The following is a 22,677-nucleotide window of genomic DNA, read 5'->3' as shown; positions in this document are numbered from 1 at the left end:
GTGTTCGAAGAAAAGATTTTCCAAACATTTTGAGGTTCAAGTGGAATCTTCTATTGTGTGGAATCGTAGTATTCATAGATGTCTTCATAAAGATGACTCCAAGCATAGAACTTTTATATCCTTCCGTCGATAGGAAACAAGTTCCCAACGTCGATATGTATACAACAGAATCACCGCGTTCTGCTCGTCTATCCGAAGCTCTGGTAGAACCTTTTTCAGGGCAAAGTGCCAACTTGAACCATCCTGAAGCTGTAAAGAAATTCTCGTTTGGAAAACTGTTGAAACAACTAGGACCTGCCTTTTTGGTCAGCATTGGGTATTTAGACCCTGGAAACTGGGCTACTGATATAGAAGGGGGTTCACGCTTCGGTTATGAGTTGTTGTGGGTTTTAGCACTATCCAATATGATGGGTGTACTATTACAAACTCTCGCTTCACGGCTGGGAATAGTCACTAAAAGACACTTGGCGGAAATGTGTCGCTTAGAGTACCCAACGTGGTGTTGTCGTTTACTATGGTTATTTGCTGAGTTAGCCATAGTCGCAACTGACTTGGCTGAAGTTATCGGTACAGCTATCGGCCTCAACTTGGTATTCAGAATACCTCTATTAGTAGGCGTCTTGATAACCATGTTAGACACATTCATTCTTCTGATTGTGCAAAGCTATGGAATGCGTCGTTTTGAATATCTTATCTTTATCTTTCTGGCCATTATTTCCTCATGTTTTGTTCTCGAGCTTTTATTTTCTAAACCTTCTGTCACAGGTATATTGATGGGTTTCATTCCAAGGCTTCGACATGATAGCATCTATATCGCTATTGGGATGATAGGAGCAACCGTGATGCCTCATAACCTCTTCTTACATTCCAAACTGGTACAAGACCGAGTTGTAGATAGACATATCGCTGTATTGAGGAATCAGTGTTTTTATAATCTCGTAGATAGCGTGATAGCATTGAACGCAGCGTTATTCATCAACTGTTCCATCTTAATTGTTGCTGCGGCCAGTTTTTGGAGGCGAGGAATCGACGTGACCACATTACAAAAAGCCCATGAGCTACTACACACCATCGACTCCAAGTTGTGGGGAATAGAATTGGCTCCCCTTCTTTTTGGTATAGCTTTGATTGCTGCTGGTCAGTCTTCCACGTTATGTGGAACTTTGGCAGGTCAGTTTGTGATGGAAGGATTCTTGGATATGCATGTATCGCCTTTGTTTCAAAGACTTTTATCCAGATCACTGGCAATCATTCCATCTTGCGTCGTTATTTTGTTATTCGGAGATGAAGGTTCCTACCAGCTGCTCATCTTTTCACAAGTTGTTCTATCTTTGCAATTACCGTTTGCTATTATTCCCGTCATACGATTCACCGGTAGTGTAACCAAAATGGGCAAATTTGCGAATTCATTCTTGGTCAATACAATGGCATGGTTGGCTGCCTGCCTGTGCATTGGTCTCAACTCTTTGCTGGTATTCGATTCGTTGATAGATGGTATTCACTCCTCCTGTTCACTGTGTAGATTTTTTGAAATCGCTGTGGGAGTCCCTCTCTACGTACTCCTTCAAGTTCTTTTACTATGGTTGACGTTTCGAGAAGAATCATCCATTCCCCAAGTTTCCTATCATCAAACTGTCATTGATGATGAAAATAACAATGAACAAGAACTGTTGCAGTCCAGTTCACCATCGAACCATCATGTGCAGTTGTATGTTCCATCAGAAGAAACAACTACTAGTAAGAATGAATTGGAATAAACTCTCATTCCGTTTCGCAATCCATTCTCAGTTGATTCAAAGCATCCTTTGAGTCCATGATTCAACACTCTATTTAAAACCACATTCAAACAATAGTCCCTCCTCGTTTATACTATTGTGACATGTCTACAATCCAAAAAATTGATTAGACTATCGCTAGAAGATTCAGAATATCAATAGACTAAAACATTGAAAGAAAACAATTTGACTTTCGTGAGCTAAAGCTTCTTATCAAGGAGTTGTTATGGGCAAAAATTTGTTTCTAAAAAATCAGGGAGTAACAAAGCATAACATTTCCTATATTCAAAATAATAAAATGATTATGTTTTTCTTAAAAATTAAATAATCCTATAGCATTATTTATGATTGGAGTCAGCTTTTCCTTGTGACAATATTAATTAATTAAATATTTGAAATCATGTCTCCGTCACGGTATTCTTCAGTGAATTACAAAAGCTAACAACAAATTTTTTAGAGTAGAATCGTTCAGATAAATAAGAAATTATTTTGATCGACAGTCTTGTATTTCGTAACCTCGTCACTTGAGTTCCGAATAAAATTTTCCACTGCCATTATTTTCTTAAATTAATTATTTCAACATTAAGTTTTGAAGAAACTGCCATGCTTAATTTCAATTTCGTGTCTGAAACTAAATTTTAAAAAGATTTATTTTAATTTTGATCAATATTAACCTTCTTTTCAAGGCTGCTTTCAATTCGTATTTTTCGTCATTATGATATTTAATTTTTGAGAGTCTCTTATTGCTACAGCAATCCTTGGCTTGAGAAACAAAAGTTTGCTTTAAACATAATTCATCGCAAATAATATACTTGACAATTCTTTTTAATTTATTCGTCATCTGATTGGACGTCTATCAGACCTGGTGAATTCTCTAAGCAGCTCAAGGCTTTTACTAGTTTACTTTTGTCGACATATGTTCTTCAATTCGTTAGTTTTAAAACCCTGTCACGTTTGCAATTTATTTTTACGAGATATTCCTGTGTCTATCAAAGGCGTTCCTAAAGTATTTTACAGCATGCAAGCAACTTCTGACGTGTCGCAGTCGTGGACGAAGAGCACTCTCTATCAAGAACTTCAGAAAATCTTACAAGGAACCAGGCAATCTGGAACCTATAAAGCCGAGAGAGTGATAACCAGTCCTCAAGGATCGAAGGTCCAGGTGCAAGGAACATCCTCAAGCGTATTGAATTTCTGTGCCAACAACTACCTAGGCAAGTTTCTCTGAATACTAACTGTTTTATTTCATTTCACCTTCTTGTTATTTATAGGCTTGGCAAACCATCCAAAAGTGTTAGAATCTGCTAAGCTTGCACTAGACAGTCATGGTTTTGGAATGGCTTCCGTACGTTTTATTTGTGGTACCCAAGACATTCATAAGGAGCTTGAAAAGAGAATCGCAGAGTTCCATGGGACGGAGGATACCATCGTATTCCCTTCTTGTTTCGATGCGAATGCTGGTTTTTTTGAAGCCATCTTAGGCCCAGAAGATGCAGTTATATCAGATGAGTTGAATCATGCCAGCATAATCGATGGCATTCGTCTTTGCAAAGCCCAGAGACTGAGATACAAACACTTAGACATGGAAGATTTGGCAGGGAAACTTGAACAATCACGAAATGCTCGAGTACGTCTGATAGCAACGGATGGTGTATTTTCTATGGATGGAGACATTGCTCCCATGCAGGAAATCTGTAAATTAGCGGATAAATATGATGCTTTCGTATTTGTGGACGAATGTCATTCCACAGGTTTCCTAGGCAAAAGAGGAACAGGTACTGCGGAACATTGGAATGTATCATCTGATCGGATAATTTGCATCAACAGCACGTTAGGTAAGGCATTGGGAGGTGCTACGGGTGGATTCTCAACAGGAAAGAAAATAATTGTTGATGTGTTGAGACAGAAAGCTCGACCCTATCTTTTTTCCAATACATTGGCCCCTTCAGTTGCCTCAGCCAGTATTACTGTATTTCAGATTCTTTCTTCAGTGGAAGGCCAACAGTTGAGAGAAAAACTATGGAAAAATACGGTTCACTTCAGGACCTTAATGGGACAAGCAGGCTTTGATGTAAGAGGTGGTGTTAACGGTCCTCCTATTGTTCCAGTAATGCTGGGAGACGCTGCATTAGCCTCTCAAATGGCAGATGAGATGCTGAAGGAGTTTGGGATATATGTTATTGGTTTTTCTTATCCTGTTGTCCCACAAGGTCGTGCAAGAATACGTGTTCAAATATCAGCGGCTCACTCGACAGATGATATTGACAAGTTGGTGAGTGCTTTTATTTCTCTTGGAGAACGACACAATATACTACAGAGAAATAAGCTGTAATTGTATCTTGTTTTATTTTTCGTGTATGAAAGTTATCCTTTTTTCACTCGATTCCAAGGCCGATATCTGCGACCTCTTTTGACGTTGAGAAATAAACGACTCTGGATGCTGTTTCTGCTTCGATGCGGTTTCATCGATTTTGGGACTTGAAATTCCTAACTTTTGTAAACTCAAAGTTTTCAACCGTGCCAAAGCATTTAAAAGAAAGAACTCGGAAGCATAAGTGGCCCAACCCAACCTAGACGTCTCTATCAAGCAGATCTGTTGCTTAAGCTTTCCAGGTCGTCTTCTCAATAACGGTTCCGTCATTCTCACATGTGTCAAGCCATCGGTGCTATCAGATAAAAATTTTCTAAAATACTCGAGACTTATGTCTGCTTCGATGTAATCAAAAAATAACGTGTTGGATACTAACCCTAACTGACGCGCATGTGTCAGTGAATTCTCCAATTTTGACGTTCGCTTTCGCTTTTTACTCTTATTCGTTTTCCACTGTACAACGTCGTCATTCTTGGGCAACGAGAAACTAAATTCAAACGGTATATTTTCTCCTTCTTCAACCACTTGCACCAGGCGGAAAGCTGCTAGCTCACACCATTCGTCTGAAATAAAATGAACCCAACAAACTCGGGAGCTTTTATTATTGCTCCATTCCATGTGATAAGAAGTAACACCAAGTATACGTAACTGCTCAAACAATAGGTTACAGAAACTAGATTCTGTGAAGTGTAAAGGAATGTGGTAGCAAAACAAGACGGATAAGGGCAATCCACAATCCTCCAGGTGCTTTTTCCTTTTCTCCAACTTTTCTCTGAAACTTTTCACATCCTTCTTCCAATCTTCATAGAAATCGTAACGAACGGGCTTTCTAGAGTGTTGGCTTTCTATGGAAGTGGACGCCTGTGAAGAATTGCTGTATGTTGGCAACGAACCCAACAGCAGTTCTAGTGCTAGTGTTTTACGAACAGGCTTCTCTTCACGACTGTCTCTGGCTGAAGAGTCAAAATAAGTGGGTGGACGCCATAACAATTGTTGGACAAGCGACTGCTCAGCCATATCCTTTTCATTAACATAAAACAGTAAATCACTTTCCGATTCAGAAAACAAAAGACACCCAAATTTATTGGAGAAAAAACACAGCAGCGGATGTGATTCTTTCAAATGTCGTATTATGCACGACAACCACGCAAAGAAGGCTTAGAAACATTTTCGATGCACAATACCAGGGCCACTTTCTTCATATTCCTGTTTAGTAATCCACATCTGTTGGAAGGTGGACAAGGAAGCTAGAATACTTCCACCAATCCAAACGGAATATTTTCGTTCTGTAGGAGCAACAATCTTTATCTTCATAGACGACGGAGACACGCTGCTTAACTCAGTCTGCATTCTGTCCGCTATGCCAGGGAACATAGTCGAGCCACCAGAAAGTACAACATTGCCATACAAGTCTTTTCGGATGTCCATGTCACATTTCATGATGCTTTGATAAGCAACAGTGTGTAAGCCTTCTGATTCCATGCCAATCAATGAAGGTTGGAAAAGAACCTCAGGACAGCGGAATCTTTCGGAACCAACGGTAATCACCTATAATACGTCAACTCAAAATGAGACAAAAAAAGAATAAATCCATTGTTTACCTGTCCATCGGGAAGTTCATATGTTTTATCAATGACGCCAGGTGTCTTGGAACGTTCCATTTCAGCATCAAAGTCCTAAAAAGACGTTTTGTATCTAGAATGATAGTTAGGATGACTTCTTACGGATGCAACATAACAAAGTTTCTCTTTGATATCTCGGACAATTTCTCTTTCTGCGGTAGTCGTAAAAGAGTAACCTCGTTCTGTAAGAATCTTCATAAGGTAGTCGGTCAAATCTCGTCCTGCTAAATCAATTCTATTTATTCCATTTTTAGCATTTTCTCAAGCCCGGATCGATGAATATACCTGGTGATAGCATGAGGCAAAGCATATCCTTCATAGATTGGAACCGTGTGTGTGACACCTATACTTGTTGAGTCCGAATCAGCAATCCAGTTTGCCTTTGATAACTTACCATCTCCAGAATCGACGACGATTCCTGTTGTTCTTCCAGAGGCATACAACGATAGCACTGCTTGAATAGCGACGTACATAGCAGGAACATTAAAAGTTTCAAACATGATTTGCGTCATTTTTTCTCTGTTAGCCTAGAGTTTTTTGATTACAGGAAAGTAGGGAAATATAAAAAGCAAACTTACTTTTGGATTAAGCGGGGCTTCCGTCAACAATACAGGATGCTCTTCAGGTGCTATCCGAAGTTCATTATAAAAAGTATGGTGCCATATCTTTTCCATATCGTCCCAGTTAGTGACAATGCCTTACACTGGTGTCAGCAAAACATAGAAAATGGTCATCTTACAAACCGTGTTCTATTGGATATTTCAGCGAGAGTATACCCCTGCGTGATTGTGCTTCGTCTCCCACATAACTTTATACAAGTTAGTTCATTTTCCAAAGTAGTTTTCTTAGGCATACCTTTCCTTTTGACCCATACCAACCATAATAGCTTGATGTCTTGGTCTACCCACGATAGAGGGGAAGACAGAGCGCGGAGCATCATCCCCCGCAACTCCTGCTTTCACCATACCGGAACCATTGTCAATAACCAAGGCTACAATATCGTCAGACATGTTTTACAAGAATAAGCCACAAAGAAAACAATCACGTTTCAAATTTCCAACAGGAATGGAAAACAACCATTTGGCGCCCGCCCCATTTTTTTTTGACGAGAGCATTTCATGTGGTAGAATAAAAAATGCGCGTCTTGAAAGTGGCGCCGTAGAATTCAATCCCAACCAAAAAGTTATTAACAGTTGCCACATGAATTTTATTGTGGTAGCACAATATAACCTATTTTCAGTACTTTTTATTCAGCAAGTTTAGTTATGGGTCAGCTTAAGTGTCGTGTATTTGCCCAGTGATGTAGTGTTCTTGGAATATTCTGTTCCACTCTGAAGAACCTCAAGGGGTGTTTCGTTTGTAAAAAGAGTACTAGTTTATATAAGAAGACCAACTTGACTTCACTTCTTTATGCCTCCAAAACCTTCACTTGCTCGCCAATTTTGATTCAGTCTGTTTTACCAAAGAAGCTCTTGTAATACGATAAAAGTCTATAATGGCGGTGCCGTGTGACTTTTGGAACAAACAGACAAGGAACTGTTTTACAAATAAACAGTTGCTTTCCAGACTTTGAAAATTTCCACAGGATCACGAGGGAAATATGCGTTCCTATACAAAAACTTCTCTAGTTGTCCAAAGCGGAAGGTAAACCTGCGTGACTTTCTCCAACGTTGCTCTGTTTCTTTATTTTTGAAATCTTCTTCTCTAAGAATGTTATTTCTTCTCTTATCTCCTCTTTCTCCTTTTCTATTCCCAAGTCACACCATAATACAACAAAAATAAAAGTACCCAACGTTAAAAGCCAAGCACGGGGTTCTTTATAAACACTCTTGGACATGTACACAGACCAGCTTGCGAAGCCAAAAAGTAATGAAGCGATGATGTACATTTCCAGACAATTTGGCTCAGATTTGGTTTGGTCAATGTGGTCGTTGTGGTCGGTGCTTCGAAGATATGACCGTCAAGGTGTCAAAACAGTCCAAATCGTTTTATCCCTATGTCAAAAGTCCTTCAAGGTTCCTGCTAACAGAAGTATATGTGTAGTTTCCTGCCAACCACTGTTTGGTTCGTCGTTCACTATTCGAGGCTCTTCACGTCGAGTAGTCTTCGGCGGATCAAACACGGTGTCGGTGAGATGGTTCGCCGATCTACCTCCTTATAGCCTATTAAGAATGCCTTCGTTGTCACCAACTATGAAACAAGGCAATATTATTGATTGGAAGAAGAAGGAAGGTGATAAACTGTCTCCCGGTGACGTAGGTATACTTTGTTGAGTACAAGCCAGCGTTGTAAAACACTATCTGGAGTAGGTCATTGCAGATATTGAAACAGATAAAGCAACTATGGAATTTGAGTGTCAAGACGAGGGTTATCTTGCAAAGGTCTGTTTTCTCTGTTGGAAGCTGTTGTTTCATTAATGTACATTTGCAGATATTGCTGAAAGATGGAACACAGGATGTAAGTATTGGGAAGCCAGTTGCGGTTATTGTTGAGGACGAAGAGGAGTTGGCTGCCTTCAAAGATGTTGATCCTTCACAGTTTCTCTCAGCAGATACTTCCAGTTCTTCTGGACAACTGACGGAGCAACAACAACAGAAAGTTTCCCAACAAGATAAAGAAAAAAAGAAACCAACTGAGCAGGTTTCACCAAAGCCTTCAAGAGAAGCAGCTGTGGCACAGCCAATTGTTCAAAAGGAAGGAAAAGATCGAACCTTTGCTTCTCCTTATGCCCAAAAATTGGCATATGAGAAAGGTGTTGATATTAACAGAGTTTCATCTTCTGGTCCTTCTGGAAGGGTTCTCGCCAATGATATTTTGGCTGCTTCCGAAGCAGAAGTTACTACTGCTGCTGTTAGTGGTAGTGCTGCCTACACAGATATCAAGTTAAGTAACATGCGCAAGGTAAGTTGTCTTTGTTCTGAACGATTTCTTTGATCTTGCTCGGTAGACTATTGCAGAGCGTTTGTTGGAATCAAAACAAACCATTCCACATTATTACTTAACTGCAACCTGTCGCATCGATAAATTGTTACAGGTGCGTGAACAAATGAATGCCAAGGCAAAGAATGGAGAATATAAGATTTCTATAAATGATTTTATTATCAAAGCTTGTGCGGTGGCTTTGCAAAAAGTCCCAGAAGTCAATTCTCAGTGGCTTGGCAGTGCAATTCGTCGCTTCTATACCGTGGATGTATCAGTCGCAGTTCAGACCGGTAATCGACGCATTTATCAGTATTTTGCATCAATTTATGAATTCTTTCAGATACTGGGTTAATCACTCCGATTGTTAAGGATGCAGATCGAAAGGGCTTACGAGACATTTCAGAAGAAATGAAGCAACTTGCAAACAAGGCACGGGAGAATAGACTACAACCTAGTGAATATGTTGGAGGGACCTTCACTGTGAGTCATTTTTGTTAGTTTCAAGGTTTGTTAATCCTGAGTACATGTACATTAGGTGAGCAATCTCGGAATGTTTGGTGTCGACCAGTTTTCGGCTATTATCAATCCGCCGCAAGCAGCCATCCTGGCAGTGGGTTCAAGTACGAAGACTGTGTTACCTGGACACAATGGAGAAGTTGTTGTGGGAAATACTTTAAAAGTTACAATGAGTTGTGATCATCGAGTAGTGGATGGCGCGGTTGGTGCAAGATGGTTGAAGACTTTCAAGGATATCATTGAAGAACCTATCAACATGCTTCTTTAATGGCTCCATATTCCTTGTATGACTACCACTATATGTTGAAGCTGTTGTGCCCATTTGTTTCCAAATGTGCCATTTTGTAAAGCTGCAATAGCTTAAAGAGGAAGAGTTTCTTCATAACCTGCCCGAGTAGGCGGTTCCAGCTTAGGTCGAATACCAAGTACTCACTCTCTTACCACGACCAAATAGACATAATACATATACAATAGAACTAGTACTATATACACTTCTAGTCTATTTGCGCATGATGAAGGGCGCAATCTAAACGCAAGCATATAGGCATCGAGTTTCTTAGCTTGGTCACTCTTCCACAACAAGCACAAGCACCAACTCTCGAAGGAGGACCTACAAAAGAGTCTTAAAAAAGTTCAACAAGGACAAAAGAAAACTCTACCTGGCCTGTCTTTCAAAAAGTTGGGAATTTCACTATGGAACTGCTTTCTTGGAGTGGGTGGAATTGTTTCAATTCTGCTGGTAATCATTTGTTTTTCTGGTGTTTTGTAGAAAGATTCCGGAACTTCTCTTGCTTCCTCTCTACAATCTTTGGCGAGTGAAAAAGGTTCCATACGGTGATCCGGTTGATACAAGTTTCTTGGTTCATCTAAATTTTTGGTTTTCAAAAGACGATCACTCGGATAACTAGAAACTTGGACACATTTCCTTCTTTTCGGTTGGTCTTCCCCTGAGAGGGTCCACTCTTCAGAGTCTCTTGTGCGAGGTCTTCTAACCGTTTTAAACCCCAAAGAAAACAAGGTTGAAACGCTTCCTTTCTCTCTAATAGAGACGCTGTCACTCATGAATGAAAACAAAAGAAGCTATTTGTTCGCAGTAACTAGGCTTCCAAGAAAAATGCCACGGGCGGTTTGGCTTCAATTCTATTTTTCATAAGGGGAGAGGTGGCGCTTTCCCAAAAATCCCGCGCAAATTGTAGTGGCGCACCCTCATTCTGAGAGGTGGCTGGGGGAAAGGGAAGAATGCTTCTGGAGAATTTGGCCAAAATTCCATTTTCAAATGAACCACGAATAGGTAGAAAATGCGGTTGGAAGGACAGGTTCCTATGGATATGACGTAACAACCAAGATATTTGTTTCAACTATTATGAACTGTGAGAAAGATAGTGCCTCCTGTTGGACAGTGGTTATGCGACAAAGAAGAAGAAAAAATGTCTCATCGAGTAGGCATTCTGAGAGTTCGCGAGGTAGTGCGATAGTGTGCCCGTCAGATGCGAATTTCAAGAAGAATGATAGAGATTCTACAGAGCTTAGACTTCAGGAAGTTGATCACGACACCGTTTCTAGTCCCTTTGGAAACTTGGAGCGTTCAGATTATTCTGACGTTGTTAGAGAGCTGCTTTGCGAAGTTTCAAGGTTGAAGGAACAAGTACAAGACTCTAAATGGTGGCATGAACTTTTAAAGTTATTATTCTCTCATGGTCTTGTCTGTTTAGATGGTCCTTCTAATGTCTTTGGGTATTGGAAATCTTCTGTGGAGCAACAAGCCTATTCTCGGAAACGTGTTGGAAAGCTGATATGTTATGGTCTAGGAAGTTTTGAAAATTCTGCTATATCCAGATATCAGTTGGCACTCGCGAAACTTTTGCAAGAGTGCTGTGTAGCGAATGTAAAGACTGACCACTGTGGCTCATGGTATAGTTGCTCATCAGTTTATGATCCTGTTATGAGTGCAGTAGATATAGAATTGTGCACACTTTTAGGGTTTGTTCAAGCTGAACCCACTTTTCAACTTTCAAGCAAGCATGTGAGTTGTGAAAGGTTGAAACCCATTTCTGTTGTTATGGAGGAGGATTTTTGTAAGTTATTTTTTATGCCACATTGTGGTCGTTCTCTTTACAATACAGTATTGAAAGAGAATTGGACTCGGAATAGGCTGCATAAAGTTATTATTCTGGGAAACAGCTTTTCATTTTACCAAACGTTTGGGAGCATGGTTGACGTGGATTCTTATTTGGGTCTTGCAAGTAGGTGGATGAAGGAGTTGAAATGCTCGAATGCGCAGTTCTCACCTTTGTACGAAGCATTCAATGACTTGAGCGTGCATATATTTCCTACTGAAAATTTACCACCCGAAAATGACCAAGTTTGGACTACAGCTCATAAAGAAATAACACTAGACTAGTTGTTTTGTAGACCATTCAACAGCAACTGCGTTGACGAAGAGGATAACTGTTTTTTTTGGACAGTTGGTTGTTTATGTATTCCTTTTTTTTTGAACATGAAAAGAGACTTGAAAATTGTGTATTGAGAGCCGACATATGTATGATACACAAGTTCTGTACATACTTGAGCTCGACCACGTTGACTCATACGCCTTTCTCTATTCAACATTCTTTGTCGTTTTGAAAAATAATAAAGAAAACCTTTATCTCAAACGATCGGAATATTTTGTTTACATATTGGACACGACAAAACAGGTGGTGACCAAGATATATCCAATAGCGACTGTGGCTTTACCGCCATGGAGAAAACGTGAATCAGCCAGTTGTCCAAACATACACTACAACGTTGTTTTCAACGAAGGAAACTTTTTGGTGATATTAAAAGCTTACCTATGAAAAGTATGACCACACGGTACTGTGCGAACCTTATAATGGGCGTTTTCTAAAGACTCTAAACAAATAACACAACTTTCTTTGGAGCAACTAGTTGGACTCTTCTCAGGAGCTACGAGGTCTAACCGTTCTATCAACTTGCTATACTTTCTCTTCAGAGATTTGGTTTTAGGGAACAATCGTGAACTTCTTCTTCGTCGAAATGCGGTGGTTAACTGGGTATCGAAGAGTTTCGTAAAGAAAGAAGAGAATGCAAAAAACTACTTACTATGGATAACCAACAAGCCAACCTTATCACACGGCAAGCAAGAATACTGGAAAACAATTGCATCGTTATAACAAGCTCCAAAGGCTACTTAACAAAGTAAAGTATCATGAAAATAATGGAGTTGGCTTCAGCGTGTATTCGGAAAACAAACCAGAACAAGGCCCTATTCGAAATGTTATTTTTAAGCTCCGGAAAGCAAAATGAGATAGCAGACACGTTTGCCAAAGGGAAAATAAATTTAAATTAGGTTTAGATTCCACATGAGAGGAGAATAGTTGGAGAATGAATTCAGTCATTGTAAGGATAGTTTTTCTACTAGAATGAAAAAGGGACAGGCTTGTGCCATTGCTTGTTCCTATTTTTATAAAACATATCACAAGTGGATATGAGAAAATATTATGCCAACAAGGAAATACTATCTTTATGCCTCTAAGATGTATTCACGTTGCTTACAATGTTAATAAGCACAACTTGTGTCAAGAAGATTATATTCATAATTACAATACTGAGATAAACATATTTCTTAGTGCCTTTTCATCTTTCAGTTTAATGAGGGTGCGGAATTCCCCTGAGTCCGTGATCGATCAGTCAATTGAAGAATGAAATGGATTACTTTGCATATGTGTTTGTGTGTAGTAGCACTCGTTAATAGACATGGATCCTCAAAGCTACTGCTAGACTGACATATACAATTAATCTACTATAGTCACGAAAGGTGAAAGATGCAGAGATTACATACTTCTGAAAAAGTGAGTTTTTATTGTAACCTCGTCAGTGTTGGTATTGACGACGTAGTACAGGTAGCAACTTCCAGAACTCGTAGTATGTCTTCTTTCAAACGAAGGCCACTTCCAAATGCAGTAGTAAGTTTAGTTTCTCATATATATGATCAACTTGAGTTCACTATGTTTGATAACAAGGATGGTGCCCCTCGAGAATTCGTTGCTCGTTTGGAAGCTATGTTGCGAGACGACTGTTTACAAAATATATGTGAAGTGACCCAAGACCCCTCCGGAGCAGAAGAAGCATTCCCGTTCTTGCCAGTTTCTGGTTATATGTTCGACAGAGCTAACAAGTGGACTGCAATAGATAAGGTAAGCAGACAGCTTCGGTTTCCTTCTAATGGGAACGAAGTTATTACGTAGGAAATGTTAGCCAAGGGAGAGAAACAAGCAGAACTCCATCGGTATTTAGAAAATTTGAAGCTTTCAGAGAGCACTAGTGTTGGCGTGAAAACACTGGAAGACAGCTCGATTCCTAGACTGTACTCTGAACAACGCTTTTGTTTACGAGACGTTTTAAATGTCATGGAAGAGGAAGGTGAATTAAGCAGGTTGGTCTCTACTACATTGTCAATAGGCAGGATCTTATTTCATAATAGTGAAGCTTTGTTGAAGAAGAAGGAGGAATTGACTGAACACTTAACACAAGTGCAGAGCCTGTTGACAGCAAATATTTTGGAGAAGAAAGAAGCCTTCAAAGAGTCTATTACGGAAGTTGGACAAGTGCAAGAGACACTTGCTTCTGTAACTAGACAAGTTGTATGTGGCAACACCCTATTTCATAATAGTCTTTCTTTTATTCATAGTATGTTTTATTAGGGAAATATTCGTTCGCAACTTGAACAAGTGAACGATTTGTTTTTCGATAAGATGAACGATATTCACCAAACATTTCAAGCTCTCAAACTTGGAAAGTTAGTGTTGGAGAAGTTGGAACATATTGCAGAGATGATGGAGGCACCAAACCATGTCAGTCTGCTTCTTGGTTCTTCTGATTACTTGGGAGCTATGCAAGCTATTGAGCAACTGAGAAATATTCGTCGTGATAAATTTGGAAATATTCGCTGCCTCGACTGCGTTGAGAAGCAATTGGAGAAAACTTTGGATGATACCATTCAAGTTATGCGACAAGATTTTGTTTCTTGTCTAGATGAGTTGATTGATGAATGGACTACAGAGGAGATACCTGTAGACTTGTCGTGGGAAGATTGTGTGAAACAAGATGTTCATTCTCTATCGACAGCAGCTTCGCAGAGTGTATTGAATTCTCTCATTATGGCGGCATTTCGTTTTGGCAAATTGCAGTATCTCGTGAAGTATTTTGTGGACCGATATTTTGATCTCTTTTTGGAGAGTACTTCACATATTGGTGAACAAGCAAGTAATATTACTGATTTGGAAACGAAGAGGGAACTTGTTGAAAGCTTTTTAACAAGTTGTAAGTGGCATGTGCACCGAGTTGCTTTGGTACTTGGGCTTGTTTATTATCTAACGACACATTCCACATTCATCGATTCAAACGGACATGACGAGGCCTTTCATTTTGTGAATGAGTTTACGGAAGCTTCTTGGAAACAAATGAAAGTTCGATTTTGTGAGAATATTTCGGAGAGACTATATGAAGCTTGTTCACTGATACTGTCGAATACTGCTCAGCAAATAGACAATGACTTTAGAAAGAACACATGGGTAGAAGATCATTTAATATCTCTTCAACAGTTTGCATTGATATGTAGACAGTTGGAGAAGATATCACAACAACTCTGTAGTATATTTGAAGTTTCACCTAGCACAGTCGGCGGTTTGCGCACATTCATGTTGGATAGTTGTCGATCATACTTTCAAACTATTCATAATGTTGCTTACAAGGCAATGGAATGTTTTTTGAAAGAAGAACGATGGAGTGCCGTAGAATTCATTCCTGATGTTGTTGTATCCTGTTTAGAAGAGACTCGGAAGATTCCATTGAAGACTCATCTTGATAGTTCCTTTGCATCACGTCATCTGATGAATGGACGACAAGAATCCGTGCATAACGAACCTCCTCGAAAGGATTTTATCCAGCTGGAGGAAACTGAGTCTGGAAACTCTGAGAAAGAAGTTTATGAAGAAATATCGAGTAATACTGATGAACAGCAAATGATGTGGAGCGTTCTGAAAGCGACAAATCATGAGAAGCCTGTTTTGTTAAGACTGGGGAATTCTCGTTGTTTTCCTATAACGAAGAGCAACATATTTTTGATCAAGATATTATATTTATATGTACAGTGTGTAGCATATTTTCCTCGTGGTTTCATTGATAGAGAAATTATTCAAAAGTTGGTACAAATGGTCCGCATGGTCAATCAGCTTACGAACCAAATGGTGCTAGCTGCTGGTGCCATTCAGACTGCAGGTCTAAAGTCCATAAGCGCCAAGCATTTGGCAGTTGCATATCAAAGCATCCATTTGTTGTCACAATATATGGATATGTTGCTTAGTGCTTTGTCCACTTTTGTGATGGTTGATCAGCATACTCTTTCAGAATTTCAAAAGGCCCAAAGAGAATTGAGAGATCATCAAGGTCAAATACTTGCAAAACTTGTTTCTATTATGAATGAACGAATGGTATATCATCAAAAGACAGTGGAGTCTATGCCATGGAATAACACACAGTTATTAGAACAGTGGGAAATTCCCAGTCCCTATATTCAGTCTTTAGTTAGAGAATTGTTTATTCTTGATCGGATTTTCAACTCGGTGGGTATGGAACGAGAATGGAATGACTTATCTATTCGTATTATTTCGTCTTATGGTGAGAAGTTAACCAACATATATGAGGGACTGAAGTCAATGGGAGCAACCGGAAGGAAGAGAATAGTTGCAGACATCGAATTCTTTGTAGACAATTTAAACAATATGTTTGGGAGAGAGAAACTTGGGTCTTATGGATTGAAAAATCTTCAAAGTTTACAAAACCAATTGGGAGCTACTTGACGAACAAGAATAAGGCCATCATAAGTGTAACAAAATGGCTACTCAAATATGGATTTTGATTGGCCCAAAGAGATTAGTAGTAAGTAGACTCGGATGATTTGGAATAGGAAGAGAAGCAGCCGCTCAGGTCTGTTGTATTGTCCATCGTGTTTGGCGCCTGTTGGAAAGGATAATAAAACCAAGTATAAATGGATAAACAGAGATAGTTATTACTTGAGATGGTATAAGTACAAGTGTCCAGGGTTTAGTCGACTTTCCACTCGCTATCAACTCTGCAACTTAAACGCTCTACGCTCACCTGTCCAGTTGACTTTGGCAAATACTGAAACCATCGAAAGTTTCGATTCCTTAATTCCTGAACATATTGGAGACAAACAGGAAGATATGCGCCGTAGTTTACACCCAGAACGAACAACGCTACAAGTACTGGACAGAGGAATAGCTTATGCCATGGGCTTGTATGACTATAGACTTTCTGGAATGCAACTTTTCAAGCAAGATGTGCGTTACTTGTTGTCTCTATGGAGATATTTTGGTCGAAAAGCTTTTCTTACTTACGATAAAGAAGAGATAATCTCCTATTATGATAGAAGACCTTGGTTAGCGGCAGCTCGTTTAGCAAGCGTTGGTATACCTCTTCTTCAGTGGTATATAAAACTATTATGGGATCGAATACTACCGGGTCGAAGCACGACCCATTTGTCTTGGAGAGCTCGAGAGTTGGTACAGTTGGTGATGAACATGGGTCCTACTTTTATCAAGGTTGCACAAGCACTTAGCAATAGACCGGATGTTGTAGGGCCTGTGTGGATAAAGGAACTTGAAAAATTGGTGGATAAGGTGGATCCTTTTCCTTCCGATTGGGCAAGACGACTCATAACAGTCGAAGTAAAGGGCACCCTATGGGAGAAGCGATTATCACAAATATCTGTTGAACCAGTTGCTTCAGCTTCACTTGGACAAGTAAGAATGTTGGCATGTTTTATATCCCGATGGTTGAACGATATTCAGGTTTATCAAGGTTTATATCAAAGAGAAGATGGTCAATATGAAAAGATTGCATTAAAAGTACAGAGACCAGGTCTCATATTTGATATTCCGTTAGATTTATATGTATTGCGTTTCATTGCTGGAATAGTCCAACGCCAATTTCGTTTACGTTCGGATTTGGTTGGAATTTTAGATGAATATGCGCAACAAATTTTCGAAGAAATGGATTATCAACATGAAGGAGAAAATTGTTTGCAGTTTCGTATGCTCTATAAAAATTATCCTGGTATACGTATTCCTGATGTATATTTTACAACACACTATTTAATAGCTTTGGAATGGATCGACGGCGAGAAACCGCCATGGGGTAGTTATTCCAAAACTTTGATGAAAACAGGTGTAGAGTTTTCACTACATCAGTTGTTGGATGTTGGATTTTATCATGCTGATCCTCATGCTGGCAACTTGTTGAGAACTCCGGATAATTGTTTGGCTTATGTCGACTATGGCATGGTGCGATATTTAGACAAGAATACTCGGTAGGTATCCAAAAATACATAGTTTGTGAATAATCATTTCTTTCAGTTGGCATCTGATCAAAGCAATTATAGACTTTGTGAACAAGGACTTTGATGGTTTGATTGAAGAGTTTGTCATTTTAGGATTCTTACCTTTTCAAGTCAATGAGAAAGGAATCATCGAAGCTATGGAATTGGCGTTTAAGGATGCATCCCCTGATGGTCGATTATCTAAACTCAATTTTTCTCGTCTTGCACAAAATTTGGGAGTTGTAGCAAGATCGTATCCGATTCGAATTCCGCCCAAGTTTGCGCTCGTCATTCGTTGTTTGACAATGTTGGAAGGATTAGCATTACAAAATGATCCCAGTTTTCATATTGTGGAACAGGTTGGTTGTTGCTAATGAAAATGGAATCTCGCATGAGTCACACCACCGTATTTACTATGTTTAGGCATATCCATTTATTCTTCAAAGACTTTTATCGGATTCGTATAGTCTTCCACCGCAAGCTCTACGGGATATATTGTTGGATAGTCGAACAGGTAAAATACGATGGAAAAGATTATGGCAAATTGTAGAGTTTTCAAATAAGGGCGATCATCATTTAGAAACGAAAGCGGAGGAAGGGAGTCCAGTTACTGTTGATCAATATCTTCCAGTTCTTATTGATGGCAAACAAGTTATCATATCTCGTCTATTTTTTGAAAAAATTGTGGACTTTTTGCTATCTGAACGAGCTGCATTTTTAAGAGATGGTTTGGCAGAAGAAATGGCAGATATATTGGATGATTTGCAACTGGTCATTGGAAATAGTGCCTCTGTAATAAGTATGGGTTTCATTCCCAGACCAAGGGAACGTCCCAGTCGTGAAAGACTTGCAAGATTATGGCATTGGATTCAAACGAAGAGAAACAGGAAAGCTGATCATGAAAAGATGCCAAAAGCCATGACAGTGGAAGAGTGGTTAGTTGTATATTTATTTCAACATATGGTCAGTTCGTCATCCTTTCGTTCGTGGTTTTATTTATGGTACGAGGCACAAAGGGCATGTCGTATATTGGCTGGTAGATGGATAGAAAAAAACAATCAAAGGTTGTGGGATTTATTATCAGATATAGTGAAAAGGAATCAATAAACACCAATGCTGGGATCCACTTGGTGAGCATACGCGTCAATTCCACCGATTAGATTGCGGACTTTTAAGAACCCTTGTTGTGCCAAGTAGGAACACATTTGTGCAGAGCGTATTCCGTGATGGCACATAACGATAGTTTCTTTCTCCTTGTCCAACAACTCTCCAGACTCCACTTGTTCCGCCCACTTTTCATATTCTCCCAATGGCAAATGAAAGAAGTGGTCGAGTCGTGCCAATTCCAATTCATTTTGCTAATATAGAAGTTTAAGTTTGTGCAAGTAGAGCGACGATAAGGAAAACACTCACCTCACGTACATCCACCAGTTGGACGTGGCTTATCTGATGCGGATATATCTTTGCAAAATCTTCCACTGTGATACTTCCAGGTTCTATAGCTTGCCCTTGTACTTGAATCACGTGCCAACCATATTCCTAACTGATTATGAACCACACAAGCGAAACCATATCATATCATCGTAGTCTTACTGTTTGTATTTTTATCAACTGATCCGGTTTGCCTTGAAAACAAGCGTCTTCAAAAGAAGCCACCATAGTACCACGACGAAACCAACCAAGTTCACCACCCCGTTCCTTACTAGGACAACGAGAAACAGCTCTATCACAAGTCATCAACAACACAGCGAGAAACCCTAGAGAAACACCACTTACTTGGCCAATTCAGCAAAGTGTTGACCATTTTTCAACTGTTCTAATAAAGTATCCGCCATGCCTTCGGTTTCTACGAGAATATGCCTCGCTCGGACAATGTTGTGCGAACCAGTGGGCTCCAACGTTGACATACGCAGTGATGGAGTTTTCGCTTTACGCTTTGCAAAAAGGGTATGAGGGACAAGTTTCCAACTGCAAACTGGGATGGATTTATTCCATTTCACTAACCCCACTGCTTGTTTACCAAAGAGTTGAGTACACGTTGCTCGTCGTAATAGACAACACGAAATAAACGAAACCATCGATCTCATCGCACGCACTCATCCAAAGACATGAAAGAATGCTCCATCCCATATTTTCCGTCCTTTTAGTCATCTAATGATGGGAAGTGAGGAATCTGTTCCGCCAAGTCTTTATCCGAAGCATAGATGATGGGATCCTTTCCAACGTATTCTAAACCTAAAGCTTTGTTTCTGGCTGCTTGTACTTTGGTTCGAAGATAGTCGGGCATATTTTCAAGTAGACGAAAAGCTTTTTCTCTTATAGAATTGCGCTTCCTTCTTTGTCGATTGATACGACGAATATATAACCAACGAGCTAATGGCACGAGCAAGAATGCAATGGCATAAGAGAGTAAGCCTTGGAATGCTGTTGTAAGAAAACCAACTGAAAACCCCAATTCTCTGGAAACTGACGACACGACTTGTGGTGAAGAGAACATATTTCCTAAAGTCAAAGAACCCACGAGATTGAGAGAAGCTATCAAGGCAACCATCCATAAGTCTGTACTGGAAGCTCGAGAAAATGGAATCTCCTTCTCCACAGGAAACGAAGGTAACTTTGAGATGATTTGTACATTTTTGGCTGTCTTTCGTAGTTCAGGAAATACATATATTATTTCACCATTTTCTAATACTTGAGGAATACCACCAAAACGAACAAGTGCAGGTATCATAAAAGACTCATTCACAAGAATGGAATTTTCATCCGATGTAGCCTGATCATGACTACACTACAGACAATATTATTTTCAACTATATTCAAAAGAACAATGACATACCAACAAATAGGGTGCTAACTGTTCAGCTGTTACTACGCAGTCGTTCGCTCGAATGACAAAAGCCACTGCTTTCCATTTCCTCGTTTCAAAATCAGCATTGGGATCTCCATCTCCAAATAAGAAGGAATATGCCGCTTCAAGAAAACCTTTAGGTCCATCTTTTTGACTTTGGTTTTCTTTTGTTCTTCTCTTTCCATTTTCACTTGGAGTATTATCAGTTTCATACTGATAATAATGATAGTTATAGTAGGAAGGACCTCGAAAAAAGTAAAATAGATCGGAAATACTGGGTCCAATATAGAAGCGAGGAGAATGAAATGAAGAAGAACGATTATCTTCATTTTGTCGTGAATTCAAACTATTTACAAATATGATAGCTCCCAATACGATCAACAACGAAACAAGTAGGAATATTCCAAACGATATGCGTACCAAATAAAACAACGCAGACCAGACAGGCTGCCACAACTTTTGCAAGCTATTCAACATCGACTTTCGCTGTAAGATAGCTTCAAAGTTGACTGGTATTCTATACAATATTTCTCCTTGTTCAGACACATCCAAAGCACCTTCCACTTCACTGGCAATGCGCAACAACTGCTTAGTTGCGTTGTCAACGGAGATGCCAGAAGCAACGGCAAAGTCTGCCGCTGTAAATCTGGCATAGGAAGAAGGTACATCTTCTTTCCTCTTTTGAGAAATGAAAGTGTTTAAGGCCTCCTTGATGGAAGGATCGAAACTCGATATGCTGCTATCTATACAAGTAGGAAACTTGCGTTGTCTTTGGCGCTCTTTTTTTGTGAAAAACTGTTTCAAAGCACGTTGTTGGAGAGTCTTCTTTTTGCAAAAACACTGAGTAGCTCTCTTTGTTCCTTGAATTGAGTTTTCAACTGACTTGACAGCACAAGTGATTGTTGTTGTAAACATGAACGCCATCCTCAAAAAGCTTATTATTAAGATTGGAGTGGAGGAATACAATTAGTTGGGCAAGTCGTAGTCCATTGTTCCATATGAAAAATTCTATTTGTCAAGAAACGAAAATAGAAACAAGTTTAGGTATTACTACTCGTCATGTTACTACAGTAGCATTTATTTCTGCATCAAGTTGTTTACAAAAGCACCATATCGAACATAGGTTTCGTGATTTCGTACGTTTCGGTTCATCACACTGTCGGGTATTTGGTAGATGTAGAAAAACACGATGCTTTTGGGTGAAGTGTAGCTGGGTTGAATTCTCCGAAAGGGATGAAATGGAAGGAACTCACTTTGTTCACAAATGGCTTTGTTTGGGAAATGTTGAAAACGTTGCACGAGAACATCTTCGTTTGGTTGGTACTGCACAGTCTACTTCTTCAGGAGAAGTGGAAGAAAAGAAACAGTCTCAGTTTAGTCAAACCACTAAGATTTCCTTCGATACCGTTTTACAAGAATTGAGTTCGATCCAAAAGGACGGTCCTTCCAATATAGCTATTTTGGGAACCAGACACTGTTCTTTATTACATCAGCAGATTGTAGAGCTGTTAACCTATGCCAATGTTCTTATAGGTAATCATATCTATACTTCAGGTGGTGGAGGTACCAATTCAGCAGCCATTCGAGGTGCTTTGAGAGCAGAGAAGCCTCATTTGTTGACAGTCATTTTGCCTCAGAGTCGAAGTAAACAACCTAAAGAGGCACAAGAGTTGCTGAAACATGTTACTCAAGTGATTGAGATGCCACATAACGATAATCTTCCTTTAGATGTATCTTCAAGATTGTGCAATTCGAGTATCATTAGTAAATGTCAGCAGTTGATATCTTTTGTGTTTCATGATAGCGATGTTTTGTATGTTTGTTTTATGTTGCAAGTTTTCAATTTTATTCATTTTTGTATTTTTAGGTTGGAAGCAGTAAAAGAAACGAAATCATTGAAAAAGTTGGTTACTTTGTTATATTTGGATTAAAAGGGGGAAAAATTTCTATTGGCCTCACAAATGGTCACATCCATATTATCATTGTTTTCGGGATCGTTACGCACCACAACTATCAGACGATTATGGATATGGAAACGCCTCATATGGATTCCTTGTAGTTCAAACTTGGATTCATTATATACTAGTCACAAACTATCAACAACGAGAACACATATTGTTACTGGACTTTCTCGAGAAAAAGGTTGCTTCAAGACACGACCAACATACTACCAGATAGTGCACGGTCTTGGACACTTTTCTACCAACCAGAAAAAACACACCGGT

At 39.4% G+C, this 22,677-nt stretch overlaps 14 protein-coding genes across 14 annotated transcripts; 7 read left to right on the top strand and 7 right to left on the bottom strand.

Moving 5' to 3' along the window:
- Nucleotide 1: 1 nt before the first annotated feature.
- Gasu_17660 (metal ion (Mn2+-iron) transporter, Nramp family) lies at nucleotides 2-1,806 on the top strand. Its single transcript, XM_005707467.1, has one exon. It carries the CDS (start codon nucleotides 93-95, stop codon nucleotides 1,755-1,757), a length of 1,665 nt encoding a protein of 554 aa, XP_005707524.1. The 5' UTR covers nucleotides 2-92; the 3' UTR covers nucleotides 1,758-1,806.
- A 955-nt stretch (nucleotides 1,807-2,761) lies between these two features.
- Gasu_17650 (glycine C-acetyltransferase) lies at nucleotides 2,762-4,066 on the top strand. The gene is made up of 3 exons (XM_005707466.1): nucleotides 2,762-2,971; nucleotides 3,047-3,938; nucleotides 3,986-4,066. The coding sequence occupies exons 1-3, from the start codon at nucleotides 2,794-2,796 to the stop codon at nucleotides 4,032-4,034; spliced, it is 1,119 nt and encodes a 372-aa protein (XP_005707523.1). The 5' UTR covers nucleotides 2,762-2,793; the 3' UTR covers nucleotides 4,035-4,066.
- Nucleotides 4,067-4,070: 4 nt separating this feature from the next.
- On the bottom strand, nucleotides 4,071-5,171 carry Gasu_17640 (uncharacterized protein). Its single transcript, XM_005707465.1, has one exon. It carries the CDS (start codon nucleotides 5,161-5,163, stop codon nucleotides 4,120-4,122), a length of 1,044 nt encoding a protein of 347 aa, XP_005707522.1. The 5' UTR covers nucleotides 5,164-5,171; the 3' UTR covers nucleotides 4,071-4,119.
- A 9-nt stretch (nucleotides 5,172-5,180) lies between these two features.
- Nucleotides 5,181-6,861, bottom strand: Gasu_17630 (actin). The gene is made up of 8 exons (XM_005707464.1): nucleotides 6,624-6,861; nucleotides 6,512-6,576; nucleotides 6,347-6,465; nucleotides 6,163-6,295; nucleotides 6,054-6,111; nucleotides 5,871-6,003; nucleotides 5,748-5,822; nucleotides 5,181-5,694 (listed from the first exon to the last, which is right to left on the bottom strand). The coding sequence occupies exons 1-8, from the start codon at nucleotides 6,776-6,778 to the stop codon at nucleotides 5,305-5,307; spliced, it is 1,128 nt and encodes a 375-aa protein (XP_005707521.1). The 5' UTR covers nucleotides 6,779-6,861; the 3' UTR covers nucleotides 5,181-5,304.
- Nucleotides 6,862-6,870: 9 nt separating this feature from the next.
- Gasu_17620 (uncharacterized protein) lies at nucleotides 6,871-7,621 on the bottom strand. Its single transcript, XM_005707463.1, has one exon. It carries the CDS (start codon nucleotides 7,603-7,605, stop codon nucleotides 7,393-7,395), a length of 213 nt encoding a protein of 70 aa, XP_005707520.1. The 5' UTR covers nucleotides 7,606-7,621; the 3' UTR covers nucleotides 6,871-7,392.
- A 20-nt stretch (nucleotides 7,622-7,641) lies between these two features.
- Nucleotides 7,642-9,666, top strand: Gasu_17610 (pyruvate dehydrogenase E2 component (dihydrolipoamideacetyltransferase)). The gene is made up of 6 exons (XM_005707462.1): nucleotides 7,642-8,023; nucleotides 8,078-8,149; nucleotides 8,199-8,669; nucleotides 8,716-8,980; nucleotides 9,031-9,170; nucleotides 9,226-9,666. The coding sequence occupies exons 1-6, from the start codon at nucleotides 7,646-7,648 to the stop codon at nucleotides 9,472-9,474; spliced, it is 1,575 nt and encodes a 524-aa protein (XP_005707519.1). The 5' UTR covers nucleotides 7,642-7,645; the 3' UTR covers nucleotides 9,475-9,666.
- A 4-nt stretch (nucleotides 9,667-9,670) lies between these two features.
- Nucleotides 9,671-10,411, bottom strand: Gasu_17600 (uncharacterized protein). The gene is made up of 2 exons (XM_005707461.1): nucleotides 9,866-10,411; nucleotides 9,671-9,816 (listed from the first exon to the last, which is right to left on the bottom strand). The coding sequence occupies exons 1-2, from the start codon at nucleotides 10,266-10,268 to the stop codon at nucleotides 9,701-9,703; spliced, it is 519 nt and encodes a 172-aa protein (XP_005707518.1). The 5' UTR covers nucleotides 10,269-10,411; the 3' UTR covers nucleotides 9,671-9,700.
- Nucleotides 10,412-10,551: 140 nt separating this feature from the next.
- Gasu_17590 (uncharacterized protein) lies at nucleotides 10,552-11,706 on the top strand. Its single transcript, XM_005707460.1, has one exon. It carries the CDS (start codon nucleotides 10,570-10,572, stop codon nucleotides 11,605-11,607), a length of 1,038 nt encoding a protein of 345 aa, XP_005707517.1. The 5' UTR covers nucleotides 10,552-10,569; the 3' UTR covers nucleotides 11,608-11,706.
- A 14-nt stretch (nucleotides 11,707-11,720) lies between these two features.
- On the bottom strand, nucleotides 11,721-12,561 carry Gasu_17580 (uncharacterized protein). The gene is made up of 3 exons (XM_005707459.1): nucleotides 12,309-12,561; nucleotides 12,038-12,255; nucleotides 11,721-11,985 (listed from the first exon to the last, which is right to left on the bottom strand). Exons 1-3 carry the CDS (start codon nucleotides 12,369-12,371, stop codon nucleotides 11,856-11,858), a joined length of 411 nt encoding a protein of 136 aa, XP_005707516.1. The 5' UTR covers nucleotides 12,372-12,561; the 3' UTR covers nucleotides 11,721-11,855.
- A 460-nt stretch (nucleotides 12,562-13,021) lies between these two features.
- Nucleotides 13,022-16,126, top strand: Gasu_17570 (uncharacterized protein). Its single transcript, XM_005707458.1, has 5 exons — nucleotides 13,022-13,171; nucleotides 13,229-13,402; nucleotides 13,454-13,641; nucleotides 13,690-13,849; nucleotides 13,910-16,126. The coding sequence occupies exons 1-5, from the start codon at nucleotides 13,031-13,033 to the stop codon at nucleotides 16,064-16,066; spliced, it is 2,820 nt and encodes a 939-aa protein (XP_005707515.1). The 5' UTR covers nucleotides 13,022-13,030; the 3' UTR covers nucleotides 16,067-16,126.
- Nucleotides 16,127-16,131: 5 nt separating this feature from the next.
- On the top strand, nucleotides 16,132-18,606 carry Gasu_17560 (aarF domain-containing kinase). Its single transcript, XM_005707457.1, has 4 exons — nucleotides 16,132-17,595; nucleotides 17,642-17,963; nucleotides 18,028-18,403; nucleotides 18,459-18,606. Exons 1-4 carry the CDS (start codon nucleotides 16,160-16,162, stop codon nucleotides 18,524-18,526), a joined length of 2,202 nt encoding a protein of 733 aa, XP_005707514.1. The 5' UTR covers nucleotides 16,132-16,159; the 3' UTR covers nucleotides 18,527-18,606.
- Nucleotides 18,607-18,614: 8 nt separating this feature from the next.
- On the bottom strand, nucleotides 18,615-19,531 carry Gasu_17550 (peptidyl-prolyl cis-trans isomerase C). Its single transcript, XM_005707456.1, has 4 exons — nucleotides 19,381-19,531; nucleotides 19,198-19,327; nucleotides 19,018-19,143; nucleotides 18,615-18,962 (listed from the first exon to the last, which is right to left on the bottom strand). Exons 1-4 carry the CDS (start codon nucleotides 19,509-19,511, stop codon nucleotides 18,705-18,707), a joined length of 645 nt encoding a protein of 214 aa, XP_005707513.1. The 5' UTR covers nucleotides 19,512-19,531; the 3' UTR covers nucleotides 18,615-18,704.
- Nucleotides 19,532-19,540: 9 nt separating this feature from the next.
- Gasu_17540 (uncharacterized protein) lies at nucleotides 19,541-21,391 on the bottom strand. Its single transcript, XM_005707455.1, has 2 exons — nucleotides 20,441-21,391; nucleotides 19,541-20,392 (listed from the first exon to the last, which is right to left on the bottom strand). The coding sequence occupies exons 1-2, from the start codon at nucleotides 21,365-21,367 to the stop codon at nucleotides 19,748-19,750; spliced, it is 1,572 nt and encodes a 523-aa protein (XP_005707512.1). The 5' UTR covers nucleotides 21,368-21,391; the 3' UTR covers nucleotides 19,541-19,747.
- A 10-nt stretch (nucleotides 21,392-21,401) lies between these two features.
- Nucleotides 21,402-22,676, top strand: Gasu_17530 (uncharacterized protein). The gene is made up of 2 exons (XM_005707454.1): nucleotides 21,402-22,265; nucleotides 22,320-22,676. Exons 1-2 carry the CDS (start codon nucleotides 21,451-21,453, stop codon nucleotides 22,381-22,383), a joined length of 879 nt encoding a protein of 292 aa, XP_005707511.1. The 5' UTR covers nucleotides 21,402-21,450; the 3' UTR covers nucleotides 22,384-22,676.
- Nucleotide 22,677: the final 1 nt, after the last annotated feature.

This window comes from Galdieria sulphuraria, assembly GCF_000341285.1.
Source record: "Galdieria sulphuraria unplaced genomic scaffold scaf_11, whole genome shotgun sequence".
Lineage (NCBI taxonomy): Eukaryota > Rhodophyta > Bangiophyceae > Galdieriales > Galdieriaceae > Galdieria > Galdieria sulphuraria.
Note: the sequence above shows the minus strand (reverse complement) of the source record. Positions and strands in the feature narration are given on the sequence as shown.

Bases quoted from the DNA above. Each gene is read 5' to 3' on its own strand.
- Gasu_17660 (XM_005707467.1), top strand. From the start codon at position 93: ATGACTCCAAGCATAGAACTTTTATATCCTTCCGTCGATAGGAAACAA.
- Gasu_17650 (XM_005707466.1), top strand. From the start codon at position 2,794: ATGCAAGCAACTTCTGACGTGTCGCAGTCGTGGACGAAGAGCACTCTC. The intron at 2,972-3,046 runs GTGCCAACAACT...TGTTATTTATAG, and splicing joins CTCAAGCGTATTGAATTTCT to GCTTGGCAAACCATCCAAAA. The intron at 3,939-3,985 runs GTTTGGGATATA...TTGTCCCACAAG, and splicing joins GCAGATGAGATGCTGAAGGA to GTCGTGCAAGAATACGTGTT.
- Gasu_17640 (XM_005707465.1), bottom strand. From the start codon at position 5,163: ATGGCTGAGCAGTCGCTTGTCCAACAATTGTTATGGCGTCCACCCACT.
- Gasu_17630 (XM_005707464.1), bottom strand. From the start codon at position 6,778: ATGTCTGACGATATTGTAGCCTTGGTTATTGACAATGGTTCCGGTATG. The intron at 6,466-6,511 runs GTTTGTAAGATG...CACCAGTGTAAG, and splicing joins GAAATATCCAATAGAACACG to GCATTGTCACTAACTGGGAC. The intron at 5,823-5,870 runs GTAAGAAGTCAT...ACGTCTTTTTAG, and splicing joins AACTTTGTTATGTTGCATCC to GACTTTGATGCTGAAATGGA.
- Gasu_17620 (XM_005707463.1), bottom strand. From the start codon at position 7,605: ATGTCCAAGAGTGTTTATAAAGAACCCCGTGCTTGGCTTTTAACGTTG.
- Gasu_17610 (XM_005707462.1), top strand. From the start codon at position 7,646: ATGATGTACATTTCCAGACAATTTGGCTCAGATTTGGTTTGGTCAATG. The intron at 8,150-8,198 runs GTCTGTTTTCTC...GTACATTTGCAG, and splicing joins ACGAGGGTTATCTTGCAAAG to ATATTGCTGAAAGATGGAAC. The intron at 8,670-8,715 runs GTAAGTTGTCTT...CTTGCTCGGTAG, and splicing joins AGTTAAGTAACATGCGCAAG to ACTATTGCAGAGCGTTTGTT.
- Gasu_17600 (XM_005707461.1), bottom strand. From the start codon at position 10,268: ATGAGTGACAGCGTCTCTATTAGAGAGAAAGGAAGCGTTTCAACCTTG. The intron at 9,817-9,865 runs GTAGAGTTTTCT...ACTCTTTTGTAG, and splicing joins CTTTTTGAAAGACAGGCCAG to GTCCTCCTTCGAGAGTTGGT.
- Gasu_17590 (XM_005707460.1), top strand. From the start codon at position 10,570: ATGAACTGTGAGAAAGATAGTGCCTCCTGTTGGACAGTGGTTATGCGA.
- Gasu_17580 (XM_005707459.1), bottom strand. From the start codon at position 12,371: ATGCAATTGTTTTCCAGTATTCTTGCTTGCCGTGTGATAAGGTTGGCT. The intron at 12,256-12,308 runs GTAAGTAGTTTT...TTCGATACCCAG, and splicing joins TGGCTTGTTGGTTATCCATA to TTAACCACCGCATTTCGACG. The intron at 11,986-12,037 runs GTAAGCTTTTAA...ACAACGTTGTAG, and splicing joins TGTGGTCATACTTTTCATAG to TGTATGTTTGGACAACTGGC.
- Gasu_17570 (XM_005707458.1), top strand. From the start codon at position 13,031: ATGCAGAGATTACATACTTCTGAAAAAGTGAGTTTTTATTGTAACCTC. The intron at 13,172-13,228 runs GTAAGTTTAGTT...TTTGATAACAAG, and splicing joins GGCCACTTCCAAATGCAGTA to GATGGTGCCCCTCGAGAATT. The intron at 13,850-13,909 runs GTATGTGGCAAC...ATGTTTTATTAG, and splicing joins CTTCTGTAACTAGACAAGTT to GGAAATATTCGTTCGCAACT.
- Gasu_17560 (XM_005707457.1), top strand. From the start codon at position 16,160: ATGATTTGGAATAGGAAGAGAAGCAGCCGCTCAGGTCTGTTGTATTGT. The intron at 17,596-17,641 runs GTAGGTATCCAA...CATTTCTTTCAG, and splicing joins TATTTAGACAAGAATACTCG to TTGGCATCTGATCAAAGCAA. The intron at 17,964-18,027 runs GTTGGTTGTTGC...TACTATGTTTAG, and splicing joins GTTTTCATATTGTGGAACAG to GCATATCCATTTATTCTTCA.
- Gasu_17550 (XM_005707456.1), bottom strand. From the start codon at position 19,511: ATGTCAACGTTGGAGCCCACTGGTTCGCACAACATTGTCCGAGCGAGG. The intron at 19,328-19,380 runs GTAAGTGGTGTT...GACTTGTGATAG, and splicing joins CACTTTGCTGAATTGGCCAA to AGCTGTTTCTCGTTGTCCTA. The intron at 18,963-19,017 runs GTGAGTGTTTTC...CTTCTATATTAG, and splicing joins AACTGGTGGATGTACGTGAG to CAAAATGAATTGGAATTGGC.
- Gasu_17540 (XM_005707455.1), bottom strand. From the start codon at position 21,367: ATGTTTACAACAACAATCACTTGTGCTGTCAAGTCAGTTGAAAACTCA. The intron at 20,393-20,440 runs GTATGTCATTGT...TATTGTCTGTAG, and splicing joins AGTTAGCACCCTATTTGTTG to TGTAGTCATGATCAGGCTAC.
- Gasu_17530 (XM_005707454.1), top strand. From the start codon at position 21,451: ATGAAAAATTCTATTTGTCAAGAAACGAAAATAGAAACAAGTTTAGGT. The intron at 22,266-22,319 runs GTATGTTTGTTT...TTGTATTTTTAG, and splicing joins TTTCATGATAGCGATGTTTT to GTTGGAAGCAGTAAAAGAAA.